Below are 20772 nucleotides of genomic sequence, written 5' to 3' on the forward strand. Positions count from 1 at the left end.
TCTGTTCATGTCTTCTGCCCATTTTTTAATTGGATTATTGGGGTTTTTATGGTATCAAGATGTATAAATTCTTTATATATTTCAGATACTAGCCATTTATCAAATATGTCATTTGTAAATATCCCTCCCATTCTATGGGTTGCCTTAAAGTTTTGTTGATTGTTTCCTTCACTGTGCAGAAAGTAGTCTCACTTGTTTATTTTTGCTTTTGCATCCCTTGCCTCAAAAGGCATATGCAGAAAGAAGTTACTGTGGCCAGTGGCAAAGAAGTTACTGTCTGTGTTCTTCTCTAGGATTTTAATGTTTCCATGTCTCACATTTAGGTCTTCAATCCAATTTGAATTTACTTTTGTGTGTGGTGTGAGGAACTTGTCAAGTTTCATTCTTTTGCGTGTTGCCATCCAGTTTTCCCAGCATCATTCGTTGAAGACACCATTTTTTCCCCATTGGATATTCTTTCTTGCTTTGTCGAAGATTAATCAACCGTATAATTGTAGGTTTGTTTCTGGGTTTTCTGTTGTATTCCATGGATCGATGTGTCTGTTTTTATGCCAGTACCATACTATTTTGATTAGTAATGATTTGTAATATATCTTGAAATCTGGGATTGTGATGCCTCCAGCTTTGTTCGTTTTCAAGATTGCTTTGCCTTTTCAGGGTCTTTGGTGATTCTGTACAAATTTTAGGGATGTTTTTTCTCATTCTGTGTAACGAGAACATCCTGGGATTAACTCCCACTTGATCGTGGTGAGTGATTTTCTTAATGTATTGTTGGATTCGGTTTACTAATATTTTGTTGAGGATTTTGAGCATATATGTTCATCAGGGCTTTGGCCAGTCTTTCTCTTTTTTTGTGTATCTTTCTGTGGCTTTGGTATCAGGGTAATTCTGGCCTCATAGAATACATTTGGAAGCTTTCCTTTCTCTTGTATTTTTTGGAATAGTTTGAAAAAAAATAGGTATTAACTTTTTTTTAATGTTTGGAAGAATTTGCCTATGAAGCTTCTGGTCTTGGACTTTTGTTTTATGGGAGATTTTTAATTATTGATAAAAAGTTGGTTTAAAGTTTATGTTTTGGGGCGCCTGGGTGGCTCAGTCAGTTAATCGTCCAACTTCAGCTCAGGTCATGATCTCACGGTTTGTGGTTTTGAGCCCTGCATTGGGCTCTGTGCTGACAGCTAGCTCAGAGCCTAGAGCCTGCTTTGGATTCTGTATCTCTCTCTCTCTCTGCCCCTCCCCTGCTCGCGCTGCCTTTCACTCTGTCTCACAAAGAAATAAAACATTAAAATTTTTTTTTTAAATAAAGTTTATGTTTCTTTCTGATTCAGTTTTGGGAGGTCATATGTTTCTAAGAACTTATCCATTTCTTCTAGGTTGTCAAATTTGTTGGCATATAATTTTTCATAATGTTCTCTTATAATCTTATGATCCTTCATATTTCTTTCTTGCCAGTTGTTATTTTTTCTCTTTCATTTATGATTTTATTTGGGTCTTTTTTTTTTTGCAAGGGAGGGGAATGGATCTGGCTAAAGATTTATCAGTTTTATTGATCTTTTCAAAGAACCAGTCCTTGGTTTCATTGATCTTTTCTACTGTGTTTTTTAGTTTCTGTTTTGTTTAGTTCTGCTCAATCTTTATTATTTCCTTCCTTCTTCTAGTTTTGAGTTCTGTTTGTTCTTCTTTTCTTAGATCCCTTAGGTAGTAGGTTAGGTTCTTGAGATTTTTCTTCTTCATTGAGGTAGACCTATATTGCTGTAAACTTCCCTCTTAGAACCACTTTCGCTGCCTCTCAAAGATTTTGGACCACTGTGTTTTTGTTTTAATTTATCTCAGTGTATTTTTAAATTTCCTCTTGATTGACCCATTCATTGTTTAGTAGCATGTAATTTATCCTCCACATATTTGTGCTCTTTTCAGATCTTTTCTCGTGGTTGATTTCTAGTTTTGTAGCATTGCAGTTGGAAAACATGCATGGTGTGACTTTGATTTTGTTAATTTGTTGAGACTTGTTTTGTGATCTAACACGTAATCTGTTCTGGAGAATGTTCCCTGTACAGTTAGAAAGAATGTGTATTCTGCTGTTAGGGATGGAATGTCCTGAATATATCTGTTAGATTCATGTGGTCCAATGTGTCCTTCAAAGCCACATTTGTTTCCTTGTTGATTTTCTGTTTGAATGATCTATCCACTGGTGTAAGTGGAGTAGTAAAGTCCTGTACTATTATTGTATTACTGTTGATTATTTTTTCAGTGTTCGTTATTAGCTGCTTTATGTATTTGAGTGCTTTCATATTGGGTGCATAAATATTTACAATTGTTATATTGTGTTGGAATATTTCCTTTATGATTATACAGTGTCTTTGTCTCTTGTTATAGCCTTTGATTTAATCTTTACTTTGTCCGATATAAGTATTGCTACTGTGGCTTTCTTTTCACTTCAGTTTCCATGATAAATGCTTTTCTGTCCCCTCACTTTCAATCTGCAGGTGTCTTTAGGCCGGAAATGAATCTCTTGTAGGTGGCATATACATGGATCTTGGTTTTTTTAATCCGTTCTGTCAGCCTGTGTCTTTTGATTACAGCATTTAGTCCATTTCCATTCAGTAATTATTGACAGGTGTGTATGCATTGCCATTTTGTTACTCATTTTTTGGTTGTTCTTGTAGTTTTTCTCTGGTCCTTTCTTCTCTTGCTGTCTTCTCTCATGGTTTGATGGCTTTGTTTAGTGATATACTTATGTTCTTTTCTCTTTATTTTTTGCATATCTATTACCAGTTTGGGATTTGTGGTTACCATTGGGTGTGTCTGTATAACATCTTATGCATGTAGAAATCTGTACTAAGTTGATGGTCACTTAAGTTTGAACCCATTGTAAAAGTACTAAATTTTTACTCCTCCCCACATTTTAGGTATATGGTGTCATACTTTACATACTTTACTCTTATTTAGTGAATCCCTTGACAGAGTTTTACATACATACTTGTTTTTACTGCTTCTGTGATTCCTGCTTTTCTTATTCCTGCTTATGATCTTTCCTTTCTACTCAGAGTCCCCTTTATCATTTCTTGTAGCGCTGGTTTAGTGGTCATGAACTCCTTTAAACCTTGTTTGTCTGGGAAGCTCTTTATGTCTCCTTCTGTTCTGAAGAAGAGCCTTGCTAGATGGAATATTCTTGGCTGCACATGATTTCCTCTAAGCACTTTGATTACATCACACCCCTCCCTTCTGGCCTGCAGAGTTTCTGCTGAAAACTCAGCTATTAGCCTTTTGGGATTTCCCTTTTATGTCACTAGTTTCTTTTCTCTTGCTGCTTTTATAAATGTTTATTTTTTGAGAGAGAGAGAGAGAGAGAGAGAGAGAGAGAGGCGTGCGGCATGGATGCAGGGGAGGGGCAGAGAGAGAGGGAGACAGAGGATCTCAAGCAGTCTCTGTACTGACAGTACAAAGTCCAGTGTGGGGCTTGAACTCACGAATGGCAAAATCATGACCTGAGCTGAAGTTGGACACTTAATTGACTGAGCCACCCATGCATTCTCCTGCTACTTTTATGTTGTTCTTTTTTTTTTTTTTTTTTGTTAAACAGTGAGAACAAGACGCTTGACTTGAAGGTCTCCTGCTACTTTTAAAATTCTCTCTTGATCACTGCTTTTTGCCACTTTAATTACTGTGTCTTGGTGTTGACCTCTTTGGGTTAGTTGGTTAAGGGCTTTCTGTGCCTCCTCGATCTGGATTTCTGTTTCCTTCCCCAAATTTGGGAAGTTTTCAGTTATTATTTCTTCAAATAAATGTTCTTCCCACTTTCTCTCCCTTCCCCTTCTCGGATCCCTATAACATGAATGTTATTGTGCTTGCTGGTATCTCTGAGTTCCCTTAAACCTGTTCTCAGTTATTTTTTTTTTTTCTCTCTTCTGTTCAGCTTGATTGCTCTCCATTACTCTGCTCTCTAGGTAGCTGATCTTCTGCTTTCTCTAGTCTACTATTTATTCCCTCTCATGTATTTTTAACTTCAGTTCTTTTCTTCATCCCCGATTTCTATCTTTGTTGAGTGTCTCATTGAGACACTCAACTCCACTCTCATCTCAAGTCCAGTCATTAATGATGGTTATTTTAAATTCTCTTCCAGGCATATTACTTATCTTTGTTTCATTTAGCTCTCTTGCTGTGGTTTTGTTCTGTTCTTTCATTTGGGACCGATTCCTCCGTCTCCTCATTTTGTCTGTTGCCCTGTTAGGAAAGCCAGCTACGTCTGCTGTGCTTGAAAGCAGTGACCTTATGAAGAAGAGGCCCTGGAGTGCCCTGGGGTGCGGTGTCCCCTGTTCACTGGAAAATGGCACTTCAGGAGGGTCCCCTGTGTGTGTTGTGTGTGTTGCTACAGGGGTGTCCTACTGTTGCAGCCAAACTGTGTTTTCCATCCAGTCGTCTGCAGTGGTTCTCTGTGTGCTGTGGGCAGGGTCCCATCCCTGTGCTGTTAGTGGGCCGGCCTGGGGCGGTGGCAGCCCGGACCAGGAGTTTGCCAGAGATGGGACAGCTCCCAACTGCAGGGCACTGTCCTGTGTTTTCGCACAAACTTGTACTGAGGGGTGGGGCTGCAGTCAGACCCGATGTTTGCCCCCAGCCCACCGCTGGGGCCACAGTCAGACTGGTGTGTAGGTTATCTTCCTCTCTCCCCGGGGGCAGGACTCACTGTGGGGTGCTGTGGCCCGTCTGGGCTGCTCGTACACTGCCGGCTTGTAGTGCTGCTTGGATGGGATCTGGCCAAGGGCCCATGGCGGTGGTGGATCCACACATGAGTGTGGCTGGGGGCTCCGTGCTACCGTGGTCTGTGCAGGTGTGTGTGGGAGGGGGCCTGGAGCCGAGGTCTGGCTGGAGGGGGACTGTCCACACCGGAATAAGGAGAGATGCTGTTAACATGCTAGTTCCAGCAGGGGTCAGGACATCTAGGCCAGGGGCAGGGGCGGAAGTGGTGCCTGCCAGCTCCTGCGTTCCTGGAGGCGTCCCCCACCGAGCCCTGGCCCTCCAGCACAGTTACTGATTTTTAAAATTCTAGATTTTTCAGTCCTGCCCGTTGTAAGAGCTTGTGAGATTTGACCCGTCTCATTTTCCAGGCCAGAATTTATGGGGATTTGTGTTTCTCATTCTGGTCCCCATGAGAGGCTCTGTTTCTCTCCCTTCTCTGCACCCACTCTCTCCTACAGACAGACCCCAAAGTCCACTTAGCTCCCCAACACCTCTCTGCCTTTCCTCTCTTCCTCAGGGTGATCTCTTCTCTACGTTTAGTTGGGGGGTTTGTTCTGCCAGTCTTTGGGTCATTTTCTGAGCTATTTATGCAGATGTGGGTGTTATCTGGGGGGTGTCCCTGGGGCGGCAGGGCAAGCCTAGGGTCCTCCTACTCTGCCATCTCCCCTGGAAGTCCTAGTGTGATCATTTTATAAAGTGAGTTATTGATTCCATCCATATATTTAAATTCCCAGGGTCACCTGGGTAGCTCAGTCAGTTAAGCATCTGACTCTTGATTTTGGCTCAGGTCATGATCTCATGATGTATGAGATCAAGTCCCACGTCAGGCTCCACACGCAGTGTGGAGATGCTGAAGATTCTTTCTCTCTCCCTCTGCCCCTCCCCAGAATGTCCTCTCCCTCCCTCTCTCTCTCTCTCTGTCTCACACATCCCCCCATAACAAAACAAACAAAACCTCTGCCAGAACATTAAATTTTCAGCCAGATATACATATTTTTTAAATATTGGGTTTTAATATTTGAGATCCGTGGTGAATATATTCACTTCAAAAAGCAAGATCTTGTTCCAGTTTTGTACCTTTTTTCCTTCTTGCACACAACTCACAGTGGTTGTGGATGACCTCTCCAGAATACCCACATGTGGCAGGTTCAGCCAATAGAAAATTCTCTACCCAGGGAGACCTACTGCTATGTGAATCCAGGATCTGGGGCCCCTCCCAGAGGGATCTAGTTAATCATAGCAAATTTACTGAGTAAGGACTGAGATAAGTCTTCTAAGTATTTCTAGCGTATCTTTGGACTCTTACTAAGCATCATTACCAAGCAGGAATTTTCCATGTATTTATGTATTGAGCACCTGCTTCATAGCAGGCACCGCACTACATGCTGGGACTTCTGAGAGCATCCCCTCCGATTACAGAACTCAGGGTCTGTCCCAGGAGCCCAAGTAGAGAGATGCCAGCCTGTGATGTGTGCTGTGATGGGCCAGGTGGTGTGGTCGCACAAAAGAAGAGAGGTTCACCCAGGCCGGGGGAAGCAAGAACTCACCTGGGTTTTGGAATAGGTGTGGGAGTTAGCCAGGTGGAAGAGTCAGGGAGTGGGTGGCTGGGAAGAGCACCCCAGGCAAGGGGGGTCACAGACACGGAGCACGGGTAGGTGTGGCACACTCTGGGGTTGTAACAGGATGGTACTCATGGAGCCTTGGTCGCAGAAGGGCAGAGGGCGGGGGAAGATCCTCCGGGCAGCAGGGCCTGGTGACAAGGGCCTTGGATGTCACGGTGGATTTTGACTGGGAGAGTGAAGTGACTTGATTGAGAAATGTGTCTGTAGAAGGGAGCACAGACTATGTCTAGATAGGGGGCAGTGGAAGTACATATGAAGAAACCAATGGAAAGGCTAGGAGTCCTGGGGGACTGAGGGAAGACGGTGGTCAGGATGAAGGAAGGTGGAGCCAGGAGCTGCAGGTGGGCGGATGGAGGAGAGAGGCCCAGGGTGATGGCCACTGGAGTGGTAGGTGATCACACTTCAGAGATAGGAAGTAGGGGGAGGCAGCTTGTGTGGAACAAGTAAGTGCTGTCCATGTTGAGAATCCAGTACTTACGGGGCAGTCAAATGACCATCTTGAGTCAGAAGCCAGGCACGTAGATGTGGGGCACAGGGAAGTGACGGAGCCACGGAACAGGTGCGTAGCTGGGCAGGAAGTGCACTGGCAGGTGGGAGGAGAGAGGGGCTGGGGAGCTGGGGACCATGGGCTGCACAGTGATCCTGGAAGCACATGGTCACAAGTGGCAGAGGGATGAAGAAAACAGTTAGCAGTGGGGCCGCCGGCAGAGGGGCCTTGTCCGCAGCAGGGCCGCAGGCTCCAGGAACAGCAGAAAGGTGGGGCCCGGGGGCGGCCTGATGGCCCCACACACAGCGCTTTGTGAGTGGGTGTCCGTGCGCGTGTGCTCACCTGCGGGACTTCTGTCTTTATCATCATCTGTTTTAGTTTTGTTTCATTAAGAATTATTTTTAGTGATTTAAGTATAAATTGAGCACTGGTACTATGCGCACTGCAATTTGAACACTCTGGGCTTTGTGTGTAAACAGAGGCTCAAATGCAGAAGTGACTCCTATCATAATTATTCACATGTTATGAACTCTAATTTCTTTTGGTTCTGGACAGGACTACCTTGAAATTAAAAGAATGATTTTCCCCAGATTTTACTTTCTCAGCAACACTGAACTTCTCGACATCATAGCGAATAGCAGAAACCCAGAGTCTGTACAGGTAATGGTACCGTTCTCCACCGCGCGATGTGAGGTCCCAACCGAGTCAGAACTTCTCAATGTGACTAACATTCGTTTCTGGTCCACAGCCTCATCTTGCAAAATGCTTTGAAAATATAAAGCAGTTACTGCTGTGGAAGCAAGAAATCGGGCCCCCGGCCGTCATAATGCTCATATCTGCGGAAGGGGAGTGTCTGCTGCTGCCCAAGTACGGTTTGTAGGTGACAGACTTGGCACTCAGAGTCTGTGACACTTGTTTATTGATAAACTCGGGACGTTTCTGATCTTTCATGGAAGTTTGCTGAGCCAACTGTGTCTTCAAAGATCATGTACCTGGGCAGAATTTGAGCTTTCCATCACTGTATTCATTGCCATCACCCTGAACGCCAGCACGAGGTTTTGTTATAGGAACTTAGTTAGGAAGGAGATTTGCAGTTGGCTTGGTGTTGTAAATGCCACTCCCCTGCTTCCTTCCCGAGCCCGGGCCCCATCGTGAACGTCCCCACGTTCGCCGGGTCCTGCAGACGCTCCTGCTGCCACACGGGTCCAGTTTGCTGCCAGCCTTCGGCCTGCGGCTCTGGATGTGAACTGATTAAAAAATGTGGCGCCCGAGTGTTTCCATCCCCAGAATCCCTAACCCGCCCCTAGAGCCACCGAGGAGTCAAGACACGCTTTGTAACATAATTTATCTACTTTGTCAGTTCGTATTTTACTGGGAACTCTTAACTCTGTAAACCCCTGGTTTTGACTTCAGGAGTCCCTCAAGTTAGGTGGTGTGTTTTGTGTGGGTTTCCAAATTATGATCTAGAAAAAAACAAAATTACAGAGTTAAAGTCTTTTGGCCTGTGGATGTTGTAACTGTAGAAAACAGCCTGCAGCCTTATCGAAGGAAAGGGACATGAATAAAAAGAATTCTTTGCAAATTATTTTTGAAAAAACTGTAGGAAAATCCGAGTGAGGAGCGCGGTGGAGCAGTGGCTGGTGAATGTGGAGAAGAGCATGTTTGACGTGCTGAAAAAGTGAGTACGATTTTCAAATCCCAAGATCACATGGCATGTACTTTAACTCGGTTAATTACCTGCTAACCTAAGTGGGAAGTCTCCGCAGAAATGTATGGAGTCTAGTCTTTTGTGAAATGGGCTTTGATAGAGCATGATGGGTGCATGGCTGAATGGAAAATAATCAATTTTACAGCGTGAATGTCCATTTGAGCACGTGATCATGGACCACACTTGGGCAGGTTTTGGGTGCTTTGAGACTCATGAGTATCTGCAAATTGGCCGAGCCCGAACCCACGGGGCATCGCCACCTGCTTCCAAAAGACCCAGTGGCCACCGGACTCTGGCTACAGCTCACCCTGCTTCTCCCTCCTCACGCTGTTTTCTCCTCCTGACCCTTCAGTCTGTCGATGCTACTGTTCGTGGAGGAAGAGCCTCAGAGTGTGGACTTTCGAAACTAATTTGACTAGAACAGTCTTGTACATTCCTAATTATTTATGGTTGCTTCTAGAAAAGCTACTTACTGGTCTTGGGGGGGGCCTGGTGGCACAGTCAGTTGAGTGTCTGACTCTTGATTTCAGCTCAGGTCATGATCTCACAGTTCATGAGTTCGAGCCCCGCATTGGGCTCTGTGCTGACAGTGTGGAGCCTGCTTGGGATTCTCTCTCTCTCTCTCTCTCTCTCGCTCTCTGCCTCCCTCTGCTCCTCCGAGCTCACTCTCTATCTCTGTCTCAAATTAAATAAAAATAAACTTAAAAAAAAAAAGAAAGGCTGCTTGTTAGTCTTGAAGTTGTAATATCTGTATTTATTACCATGATCCTAAATGACCACACGGGCTTCTAGAGCAGAGCAGAATATTATTTACTTACATAAAAAGCCACGGTGGCTGGCTCTGGCTCTGGCTCTTCCCCAGGGTGATGTGGTAAGAGCCAGACAGACGTCCTTTCACGTGTGAGGCCAGGAACTCCTGTGGGCAAGGACCCCCCCAAAAGGCATCTGGGAATTTGAGAGACAAAAGATTTTCACTTGTTGCATTTGAGTTTTCTGGTTAGAGAGTCTTTTCATTTGCTAATAATGTCTTCTTATGATCCTTTTAAAAATGTCACTTCCTCTTCATGTTGTTTAGGATGACAGATGACAGTGAGCATCCTTCTCCCGTTCCTTTTACTGGGAACATTGCTGATATGTCCCCATTTGTAATGATGCTTAGATTTCTGGAATATATCCCTCGTCAAAGTAAAGAGTTTTGTTCTATTCCTTGTTTGCAGAGGTTTTAATGATTAAAGAATGTTTATTTAGATCAGAGGGCTTTTTTTAAATGAAACTGTCAAAAAACCCAAATGCTCTTTCACCTTTGACTTGAGGTGATCATGAATTACAATAACAGATTTCCTTATGTTGAATTTTCCTTGGTTTTCCAGTTCATTCTTTGGTCTACTTACTTTATTTTCTAGAAAACCATATTAAACATTTCCTCCTTTTCTGTGGCTTTTTATCCTTTTCATATTTCTAGCATTTTTTTTATTTGAAATTTATTTACTTATTTTGAGAGAGAGAGTGTGCACACTTGCGAGCTGGGGAGGGGCAAAGAGAAGGAGAGAGAGAATCCCAAGCAGGTCTGCGGTGTCATCACAGACTGAGTGGGACTCGAAGTCACACGCCATCTGATGGTGGCCTGAGCGCTAATCAAGATCTGGGCTCTTAACCAATGGAGCCACCTGGGCCCCCCAGCACTATTTTTAATAAATAAGTGCTTCACCATCCCCATCACCTCCCTGAAGCTTGCCGCACGTCTGCAGAGAGTCCCTTCCATAAACTTCCCGAGCATCCTTCCCTTCATGTGTGCTCCTTCCCCCAACCCTGTTGTATGTCTTCTCTGACTGGGCTCTTGGTTTGGGGTGGGGGGGGTCAGTTATCCTTGTTATATTGACTTTCTTCATCTCTTTCGGGACAGCCGTGCCAAAGTCCAAAACATTTCCTATACTCTTAAAATGTTTATGCGATCAAAGCCTGTGGTAAAAATGGCCGATTTGTCCCCAGTGTGCCTGGTCATTCCGTAATGCCTCATAGGTCTCATATTACAGAGTTTAGTTTAATTCTGGTGTATATTTCCAAGTATTTTTTTTTTTTCAGAAAGCATCTGTGAGTGGCAAATATTTTTATTTTGCCCTCTTACTTGCATGCTGATCTGAGTGGAAATAATTTTTAAGTTCAGATCCAATGGGTTGAATTCCAGCTCCCCAAAATATCACCAAAACGATGTGCTGGTGAGACAGAGCTGAGTGGATGGGGTAATGGAGAAACACCGCGGGGACCCCGGGAGCACCAGTGGGGAGGACGGGGCTGGAATGTCTGCTGGCCTGCTGTGTGTGGTCTCAGGCGGCCTCTCGGAGTGGGGGGGGGGAAGGGGGGGCTTGCTGACACCTGGGCCAGGAGTCAGAGACAGTGGCACAGGGTGGTGCACCGGGTGGCCAGGGTCAGCCCTTTCCTGTTGAGTTTGGGGAGAAGCATCGGTTTTGTTTTGACACATGACCTTCTGCAAGTCAGCCCAATGGCGAGCCCTCTCTCCCCTGTGGAGAAGTCATTTTTATTTTACTGAGTGTTGTGGGACTTGGCAGCCCATCCTGTCTTGCCAGGTAACGTTCGGTGCCAAGTCACACTCCCCTCTGGCTGAGGATCGCCCGCGGCCTCCCATCCATGAGACGCAGCTGGCCCCAGGGCCTTGGCTGTGCGCCAGCATCAGAACAGAGCTGCGTGTGGCCATGTGGGCTCCGTCCGCACCGCGCCCCTGGGCCTGCTATCCGCCTGCAGACCGGCGAGCCCCTGCCCTGTGAGCCAAGCCTAGTGTGTGATGGCAGCGGGCCGCCCGCCGCAGATGGACCCCCAGGGCCCTGTCCGTGTGGCTCGTGGCTCGTCTCTCAGCGGGTGCAGGTTCTCTCCGCCTCTCCTGCAGCCTGCATGCTTCCTGCATCACCTCGCTGGTCCCCAAGTTCCAGCCCCGCTTCAGATCCGTCCTCCTCTCGGAAAGTGCCAGGGTCCACTCCCTCGTTTCCCCTCCTCCCCTCTTCCTCCCTCCCTCCCTATCTTTCCAGGTCGAGTTTCAGGCTGTGAGCTGTGATTTCCGGCTCTGCTCTGCTGCTCCCTCGAACGTTCACCCCAGCAGTCAGCACAAGGCAGTCGGTGGGGACAGAGGCAGAGGCCACGGCTGTCTGTTTAGGAAGCTCTCTCCCGATAGATCGATAGATCGATGGCTCTTCCTGACGATCCTCCCCAGCTCAGCTCTCTCTTGTATTTGTCAGACTTGGCGGTGGTTTTTCGGTTTCTCTGCTCTTCTTTCTGTAATCGAAACCCGCCTGCGAGAGACTTTCCAAGGTGTCAATGCCCCAGAGCACACTTTGTTGTCGTCCAGTGTTGTGTGTGTGCGTGTGTGATATACATGTATATGTGTGTATGCATGTATGTGTGTGCGTGTGTGCATGTGTGGCCATGCACATGTGAGTGTGTTTGTGTGTATGTGTGTGTGCATGTGTATGTATAAAATATGCAGTATATCTGTTACATATAATATCCGTATCCCATCTGCCATTTGAAGGAATGTAGTTCAGGGTAAAAACAGGATTATTAAGTCAAAAATTTTGATCCACTGCAAGAGCTACAGCCGTGCTCCAAAGTGTTATGAATAAAAGCAGTAAAGGCAGTTGATGGAACAGCGAAGAAAAAGAAAACAAACGCGCTAAATGAAATAAAAGGCCAGTTTAATTGAGTAAAGATACATTCATCACTGACATTGTTTTGAAATATATAAAAAGTCATTATTCTCAGTGGCAGTGATATGGAAGAAAATAATAAAAACAGACACCATTTGCAATTACAGCAAAAATTAGAATCAATATTCAATTAAAAAATCAGATAAATTCTAGGGCTACCTGGAGGGCTCAGTTGGTTGAGCATCTGACTCTTGGTTTCAGCTCAGGCCATGATCTCACAGTAGGTTCTCTCTCTGTCACAAAATAAACATTTTTTAAAAATTAAAAAAATTAATAGTAAATTCTAAATAAAAATTGGTAAATAAAGTATTAGAAGAAAACAAATTTAGTGTTGAGAATTTCTAAAACCTGGTATCGGTGAGAAAATGTGAAGATTCATCAATTTGACTGTATAGAAACTTAAAACTTGTGAGTGAAAAAAAACCCACCATAACAATATGAAGATAATACTGTTGGGACACGTGAACTTCGTTTTAAATAAAAATTTCTGCATATTTTTCAATAAATCCTATTTTCTCCATCATGATTCATTTTTAAAGCTAAATGGAAGGCTTTTCTGCTAAAATCCATTTGGTGGTTTCAGCCCAGTACTCCATCTTGTGCAAATTATTATTTTTAAAACGTTTTATTTATTTTTGAGAGAGGAGAGAGAGTGAGCAAGGGAGGGGCAGAGAGAGAGGGAGACACAGAATCTGAAACAGGCTCCAGGCTCTCTGAACCGTCAGCACAGAGCCTGATGCGGGGCTTGAATTCAGGAATCGCAAGGTCACGACCTGAGCTGAAGTCGGACACTTAACCAACTGAGCCACCCAGGCTCCCTGTACAAATTATTTTAAATGCTGACTTTGTCATGGATAGTATGAGAAATTCAAGCCTGAATACGCATCATCTCCCCCTTCTAGCTTTACCACCCCCAAAACTCACTGGACAAGTACGGGCGATAGTAAAGAGAAATTTAGGGAATATGCACCATGCATGAATTAAGGCTCTCTTAGCTCTAGCATTTGGTCCCACACACACTCCTAAACTAGAGTTAAAAAATCTTGGGTCCTGAAGGAAAGTCTCCCCGTGATCTTGTCCTGCTTGAGCATTAAAGGACCACGTGATTACATGTAATAATGGAAATAAATTGTTTTGTTTATAGATTTATAAGTCAAGGGGTCGAAGACTGGAGCTCCCAGCCTTTCTCCACGTGGGTGGTGTCTCACCCGGGGCAAGTGGCCCTCACGGTGGTAAGTGAGCACGTGGCAGGACTGTCGGGAAAGCCGAGGTTTAGGGACCAGCCATCCTGAGGATTCTAACTTGTTGCCCCTCACTTGGAAACTCATCAGAAAATAAGATGGATAGATGGACAGATGGGTGGACGTATGTGTGAGAAAGTAAATAGAAAAATTAGTTAGAACATAGGTGGTGGCTCTATGGGTATTTGTTTTATAATTCTACCTTTTCATGGTTTAAATGGTTTCATAAGAAAATGTTGAAGATAAATCACATTTTCTTTCCTTAGGGATGTCACTCTGTTGTGCTGTGGCCATTAGAGACTTACTACAGACTTACACACGCTTGTTAAGTCACAGCACTGTGGGCTCCAGGCCTCCCTGGTCGCCCTGGCTAAAACCAAGCCATCAGCAGGGCTGCACTTCTTCCTGGAGGCTCTGGGGGAGAGTCTCTCTCCTTATCTCCTCCAGCTTCTAGAGACCACTGGCAGTCCCCGGATTGTGGCCCCTTCCTTCGTTTTCAGAGCCAGTGGGTGTTTGTATCTCTCTGGCTGCTCTTCTTAGCCTAACCTCCCTCTGTTCGCAGGCAGAAAAAGTTCTCTAATTTTAAGGGCGCATATGGTCCTATGGGGCCCCCTCAGATAATCCAGAATGATCTCTCCACCTCAAGGTCTTGATTTAATAATTACGGAAGGTGCCCCAGTCACCTAGGGATTAGCACCTGGATATCTTTGCAGCGAGCCATTATTCTGCTAATTAGTGCTTTTCTGGGCCTCAGAGGAGAAAGAGGAGATGCACTAGGCATGTGTGGCGCCAAGAAAGCCAGAGCGCCCGGCTCTTGTGAGCAGAGCCAGTGGGGCACCGCCTGACGCCGGGAGCACGCGGGACCTGCAGAAGAAAAGGACGAGGAAAGACCCCAGGGGACCCCACGTGTGACAAGCAGGCGAAGGAGGGGCTCCGTGCGGGGATGGAATCGCGTGGCCTGGGGGGTCCTGGAAGCTAAGGGAGGAGAGAGGGAATTTGATGGACTTTTCTGTAGAAAAAGTGCGTCGTCGTCATTTTAAAATGAGAGAGGCCTGCAGAGCCCGCTGTGTCGATCGGCGAGGAGGGTCCACGGGAGCCTTGGAGACCCCAGTGTCCCGCAGTGGTGAAGGCACAAGCCTCGTCACCAGGGGTCACCACTCTCGGGTGTTTTTAAGACATGCTTGACTTTATTAAATCCTCTATTAAATTAAAAAACAACATGGTGAGGATGCGGAGACACGGGCACCCACCTGCACTGTTGGTGGGAATGTAAACTGGTGCAGCCCCTCTGGAAAACAGTATGGAGGTTCCTCAAAAATTAACAATAGAAGTTCCCTATGACCCAGCAATAGCACTGCTAGGAATTTACCCAAGGGATACAGGAGTGCTGATGCATAGGGGCACATGTTCTGCAATGTTCGTAGCAGCACTCTCAACAATAGCCAAAACATGGAAAAGCCTAAGTGTCCATCAACGGACAAATGGATCAAGAAGATGTGGTTTATCTACACAATGGAATACTACATGGCAATGAGAAAGAATGAAATCTGGCATGTGTAGCAACATGGATGGACCTTGAGGGTGTTATGCTGAGCGAAATAAGTCAGGCAGAGAAGGACAAATATCATATGTTTGCACGTATAGGAGAATTAGGAGGAGCTTAACAGAGGATCATGGGGGAGGGGAAGGGGAAAACAAAGTTACAGAGAGGGAGGGAGGCAAACCATGAGAGACTCTTGAATACTGAGAACAGAGAGTGGATGGGGGTGAGGGAGAGGGGGAAATGGGTGACAAACATGGAGGAGGGCACTTGTTAGGATGAGCACTGGGTGTTGTATATAAGCAATGAAACACGGGAATCTGCTCCTAAAACCAACACTGTATGTTAGCCAACTTGACAATAAATTACGTTTTAAAATAATAATAAAATGAAGAAAATCCCAACATCATCTCTTTTCCCCCTGCCTTGTCCCAGCACAACTGCCAAGTCTCTGTTAAGATAACCTGGGATTATGGACCCAAATTACAATATCAAATCCCCCTGGTCCCGTTTGTTGTTCCCTTGACTGAATATTGATCAAATACTTGTTTATACTGTTGTCTACAAAGGCAGTGAAATTAAAATGAATCCATCTGGACGTTTCTGTGGTTTACCAGGCAATTGAAAGATTGAATCTGTTCTGCAAGGAAAAGATCTTCCCCAGATCTCTGCTCCTTCAAAAATGTGAACAGTAGGAAGCAGGCTCTATTGTTTCCAGAGATAACTTCATCATAGGCTTGAACTTGAACCATTGAGCAGACTTTGCCACATTTCCTGTCAGCTCGCTTACTGCTGATCTCCTCTCCCCCGTACAGTTGACAGCCTCCCTTTCTCCTGCGTGTGTGACATGACTGGAAGCCTCCTCCCAGCAGACACCTGCGGGTGGCCGGGGATGAGACGTCCACACGTTCTGGCCACCGAGAGAATTCCAGTGTGGGTTTATCCAAGCCATAGCAATTGAGAGTTGCCTTCCATCCATCTAAATAAGTAAATGAAGATCTGGCTCCCAGTCCACCTCGCCAGAACCAAATCCTCCTCTGTCTACACTGCCGCAGCCCAGGGAGGGGTCTCGGCCCATGGGACACTCTCTCCTGAAGCTGGGAATCTTGAATAAATGCCTCAAACACAGCAGTGCGGTGGCTTTGACTCTTAAGTGCTGTGGCCTTGACAACGGTCCCTGCTGCCTGGCCCAGACTCACTCCCGCCTTCTTCCCAAGCCTCGGTGTCCAGCCTCCTGTGGACCCGCTGCTGTGGACCTACCATGTCCTTGAAGAAAGTCAGCCAACAGCAGTGACAGATGCATCAGGTGTCCTGTGCTCTACCCTCTGACCTTGCTCTGGGCAAAAATCCCCCCCGCCCCTTGCTCCCCACCATACATATTATCTTTGCTAATTACTCCAGGGTTTATCTCTCTATAGCCTTACTTACATGTTTCTCATTCACTTCATTTCATTAAATCCCAAAACGAATTCACTGCCCCCTCTCCTACAGCACACTTGTCCCTCGGTAGGACTGTCCTAGTGACCGAAAGCACGATGTATCCAGTTATGGGACAGAAACCTACAAGCATCATGACATATCCCCTCCACCAACCTCCGGGCCGATGTGACATTAATCCAGCAGCCGTCTTAAAACAGCTCTGGCATTTATGGGCAGAGTGAGTGCCTGAAGATGGATCAAGTAACGAAAGTTATACCGTTTCTGAAAATGAAGATTGCAGACGCCATATTCTAAGACTAATATTTCCGGGTTCAACTGACGAAACAGTACTAATTTCATGTTGGGGTTTTCCACCATTATTACTGTTCCCAGGTTATTATTCTAGTGATGATGGTTAAGAATACAAGATTTCAGGGCACCTGGGTGGCTCGGTCAGTTAAGCTTCCAACTTCAGCTCAGGTCATGATCTCACAGTTCATGAGTTCAAGCCCCACATTGGGCTCTGTGCTGGCAGTATAGAGCCTGCTTGGAATTCTGTGTCTCCCCCACTCTTTGCTCCTTCCCCACTCACGCTTTCTCTCTCTCTCTCAAAATAAAGAAATAAATAAGAATACATGATTTCAAAAGTAGAAATATTGATGGTTAATATATTTCAGGGCCCCCACAAGCATTAACCAAATTTCAGTGTGTAACACTCAGACACATATGAGTGTGTAACCTGCGCACACTTGCACACCACCGGTCTCACTTACAAAGTTTACTCTTTGCTTGTCCTCTTGATGTCCTTGTCAGAGCCAGATCATGTTTTCTAGCGACTGCATCAGAAGCTTTGCGAGTCCCCGTTCACGAGAAGCGCTGGAGGAAGTCCGTGCCACTCTGATGGGTCGCCTGGAGGAGATCACGGAGCTGGTGGCGCTGGGTGCGGGGGGCGCGCGCACCAAAGCCGTCCTGGGGGCGCTGCTCACGCTGTACGTCCACTGCAGGGACACCGTGGGGGGCCTGCTGCTGAAAGGGGTCCTCAGCGCCGACGACTTTGAGTGGACCAGGTAAGCAGCCGCGACCACAACTCCACCTAAAGCACCTTGTCCCAGGGCTGCCTGGACTTAAGTAAGTCTCTGCCTCCGGTTTTGTCCGCCCTGAGGCTGACTTTTCCAGGATGCGCAGAAGTTCTGAGCGATCCGTGTCGGTTTGGATACCGCCTGCCTCTGCTGCTCCCTCCTTTCCGCTGGCCTTCCTCCGTGTTCGCGCCTCCTTCTGCCTCCCCTTCCTGGCCTGGCTTCCTTCCTCCTAAGGTTGCATTTTCCCTCGACCTCCAGTGGGAGGGCAGTTCTCCGTGGGCAGGGACAGCCTCCGGCCGCACTCCCCCGGCGCCATCAGTTCCGGGGCACGAGTCAGGTCTCTAACTCAGAACCCCTTCCTCCCACCAGGAGCCTGGTATCACGTACTCGCCCGCACCTGGTGTTTTGTGTGCAAACACTGGAGTAGAAAGACAGGCACCGGCCTTGGGGAGAAGAGAACAAGCATAAGGGTCCTAATGAGAAATGTGAAGTTTCAAACCTCAGAACTCATTTTTCTCTAAAGTCTCCTCTGTTCATGGAAAAGCATAGGGTCTTTGATTCTCAAGAAAAGTTCATTGTTAAGAAATCCTACATTAGTATAATTTTCCTCATTTTTGATGTGACAGTTTCCTTTAAACTCTGGGGGAAATGGAGCATTTTCAGGCTGGTATGTTTGACTGACACCCCTTGAGTGTGTCCTAGCTGAATGCTTCTTCTTTGACACACACTCACGTGTTCATCTTCCTGCAGCATATAAGTGTATGCATTTTTAATCACCAAGGAAATGGCCATCTTTAAGAACCATCACCCCAGAGTTTAGTATGTCATCGTTACTTTGCTAGTAACTCTTGGAGAGTGAGAATGACGGGTGGAAGAGCATATGTAGATAAGCAACGTGGAAAAGATGTGATTCCAGTAAATTCTGTGAGCACCTGTGATTCTAGGCCCCAGTTCCCAAATTACATGCCAGTGTGACCGAAGGCATCACAGAGGACTTGACACCATGAGCAAAAAACGTTAAACTTTTGAACGACTCAGACGGATACAGAACACCTGTCAGACACCAGGCAAACTAGTAGCTCAAAATAGCTGACAGATGTAACATTAGAGCACCCTACAACCTGTCAGTGATTTCTTACCCTTGTAAGGCTAGGTTTTGGACAGTTTCCCCAATTTAAAAAGAAAAAGGCAAGCACTATACAAAAATTAACATGGCATAGGAAACAATATTGGCAGCATACTCTCCGATTCTAAGGTTTGAGAAATTATGCAGTGCGCAACACATACACACATCCCATTAGTAAGTAACTGTGATTATTTAAAAGTGAAATAAAAGTGATTTTCTTTTGAGGCACCTGGGTAACTCAGTTGGTTAAGCATCTGACTCTTTTGGCTTAGGCCATGGTCCCAGGGTCATGGGATTGAGCCCTGCTTCAGGCTCCACACTTAGTGGGGAGAGAGAATCTCTCTCTCCCTCTCTCTCCCTCTAGCCCTCTCTGCCCCCTCCTCCACTTGTGCTCTCTCCCTCTTTCTCTCTCTCTCTCTAAAAATAATTTTTTTTTAATTTTTAAAACATTTTTAAATGATTTCCTTTCAATTTATTTGTATATACTTTTAAAATAAGCTACCAAGTCATTTAGACAAAAACACCTTTTAAGTTGCTTTGGAACTAAAAACTAATGAAATGAACTATGAAATAATTTATTTTGATCTATGATAATCAAGAAAAAATACTGATATACTACAGGTGCAGTAAATCAAGAAAGTTTGGGAACCTCTGTTCTAGGGGAGGAATGGGGGGTAAAGCTCTGAGAATTAAAGTTCTGTCTAAATGACGATTTAGTACTTGAATCGTAAAACAAATGCTGGGTCTGAGGATAGCAAATTACTCTTTACTTTCATTTAGCTTTCCTTTCCTTCAGCACCACAAAAGCCATATGTGATGAGCCCACAGCTAATGTCATACTCAGTGAAAAGCTGAAAGCCATTTCTTCAAGATCAGGACCAAGACAAGATTGCCACTCTACCCATTTTACTCAGCACAGTCTGGGAGTCCTAGTCAGAGCAGTTAAACAAGAAAGAGAAGTGTAATGCATCCAAATTGGAAAGGAAGGAAGTAAAATTGTCTATTTGCAGGTGACATGGTGACATGTTATATGTAGGTAACCCTAAAGACACCACAGAAGACCGATAGGCCTAGTACAGGAATTTAGTTAAGCTGCAGGTGGCAGAGTCAGTGTACGACAATTAGTTGCATTTCTATACACTTAGCACAAACTATCAGGAAACAATCCCATTTACAGATGCACCCAAGGAATAAAATACTTAGGAATACATTTAACCAAGGAGGTGAAACATCTGTACACTGAAAACTCTTCTGACATTAATGAAGGAAATTGAAGAAGACACAAATCAATGGAAAGATAACCCATGATCAAGGATTGAAAACAATTAATATTGTTAAAATTTCCATACTCTTGTATCTGTGGATTTAATGCAAAGTGATCTATGGATTCAATGCAAACCTTCTCAGAATTCCAATGACAGTTTTCACAGAAATAGAAAAAATATCCTAAATTTGTATGAAACCACAAAAGACCTCAAATATCCAAAATAGACTTGAGAAAGAAGAACTGACTAAAAGAGCCAAGAATAGACAGTGGGGAAAAGACAGTCTATTGAATAAATGGTGTTTGGAAAACTGGAAAGCTACATGCAGAGAATGAAATTGGATCCCTACCCCATGGTACTCACAGAAACCAACTGAAATGGATTCAAGACTTGAATGTAAGACACACATGGCAGTAAATTCCTTGTTATTGGTCTTGGCTATAATTTTCTGATTTGACACCAAAAGTAAAGGAAACAAAAGCAAAAAGAAACAAATGGCTCTATGTCAAACCAAAAGCTTCTGCACAAGAAAGAAAACCATCAACACATTAAAAAGGCAACCCACACAATGAAAGAAACTATTTGCAAACCATTTATCTAGTAAGAGGTTAATATCTAAAATATATAAAGGACTACAACTCAATAGCAGAACAAAATTTTTTGACTAAAAATTTGGGCAGAGGAACTGAACAGACATGCAGTCTAATGAAGAAATGCAGATGGCCAACAAGTATGTGAAAGGTCATTCAGCACCAGGGAAATGCACATCAAAACCACAATGAGATACCACCTCAGCACCTGTCACAATGCCTATTACTAGAAAGACCAGAAG

General features: G+C 45.0%; 1 protein-coding gene across 1 annotated transcript in view; it reads left to right on the forward strand.

Annotated features, from left to right (window-relative positions):
- Positions 1-20772, forward strand: part of DNAH14 (dynein axonemal heavy chain 14) — a 293617-nt gene that overhangs the window by 94824 nt on the left and 178021 nt on the right. The window contains exons 23-27 of the mRNA XM_039235797.1: positions 7402-7506; positions 7595-7713; positions 8450-8524; positions 13415-13502; positions 17284-17537. Of these exons, the coding sequence (XP_039091728.1) occupies positions 7402-7506; positions 7595-7713; positions 8450-8524; positions 13415-13502; positions 17284-17537 (641 nt within the window). The remainder of the gene's footprint in view (positions 1-7401; positions 7507-7594; positions 7714-8449; positions 8525-13414; positions 13503-17283; positions 17538-20772) is intronic.

The sequence above is a fragment of the Hyaena hyaena genome, unplaced genomic scaffold (assembly GCF_003009895.1).
Source record: "Hyaena hyaena isolate Hyena2069 unplaced genomic scaffold, ASM300989v1 scaffold_103, whole genome shotgun sequence".
NCBI lineage: Eukaryota > Metazoa > Chordata > Mammalia > Carnivora > Hyaenidae > Hyaena > Hyaena hyaena.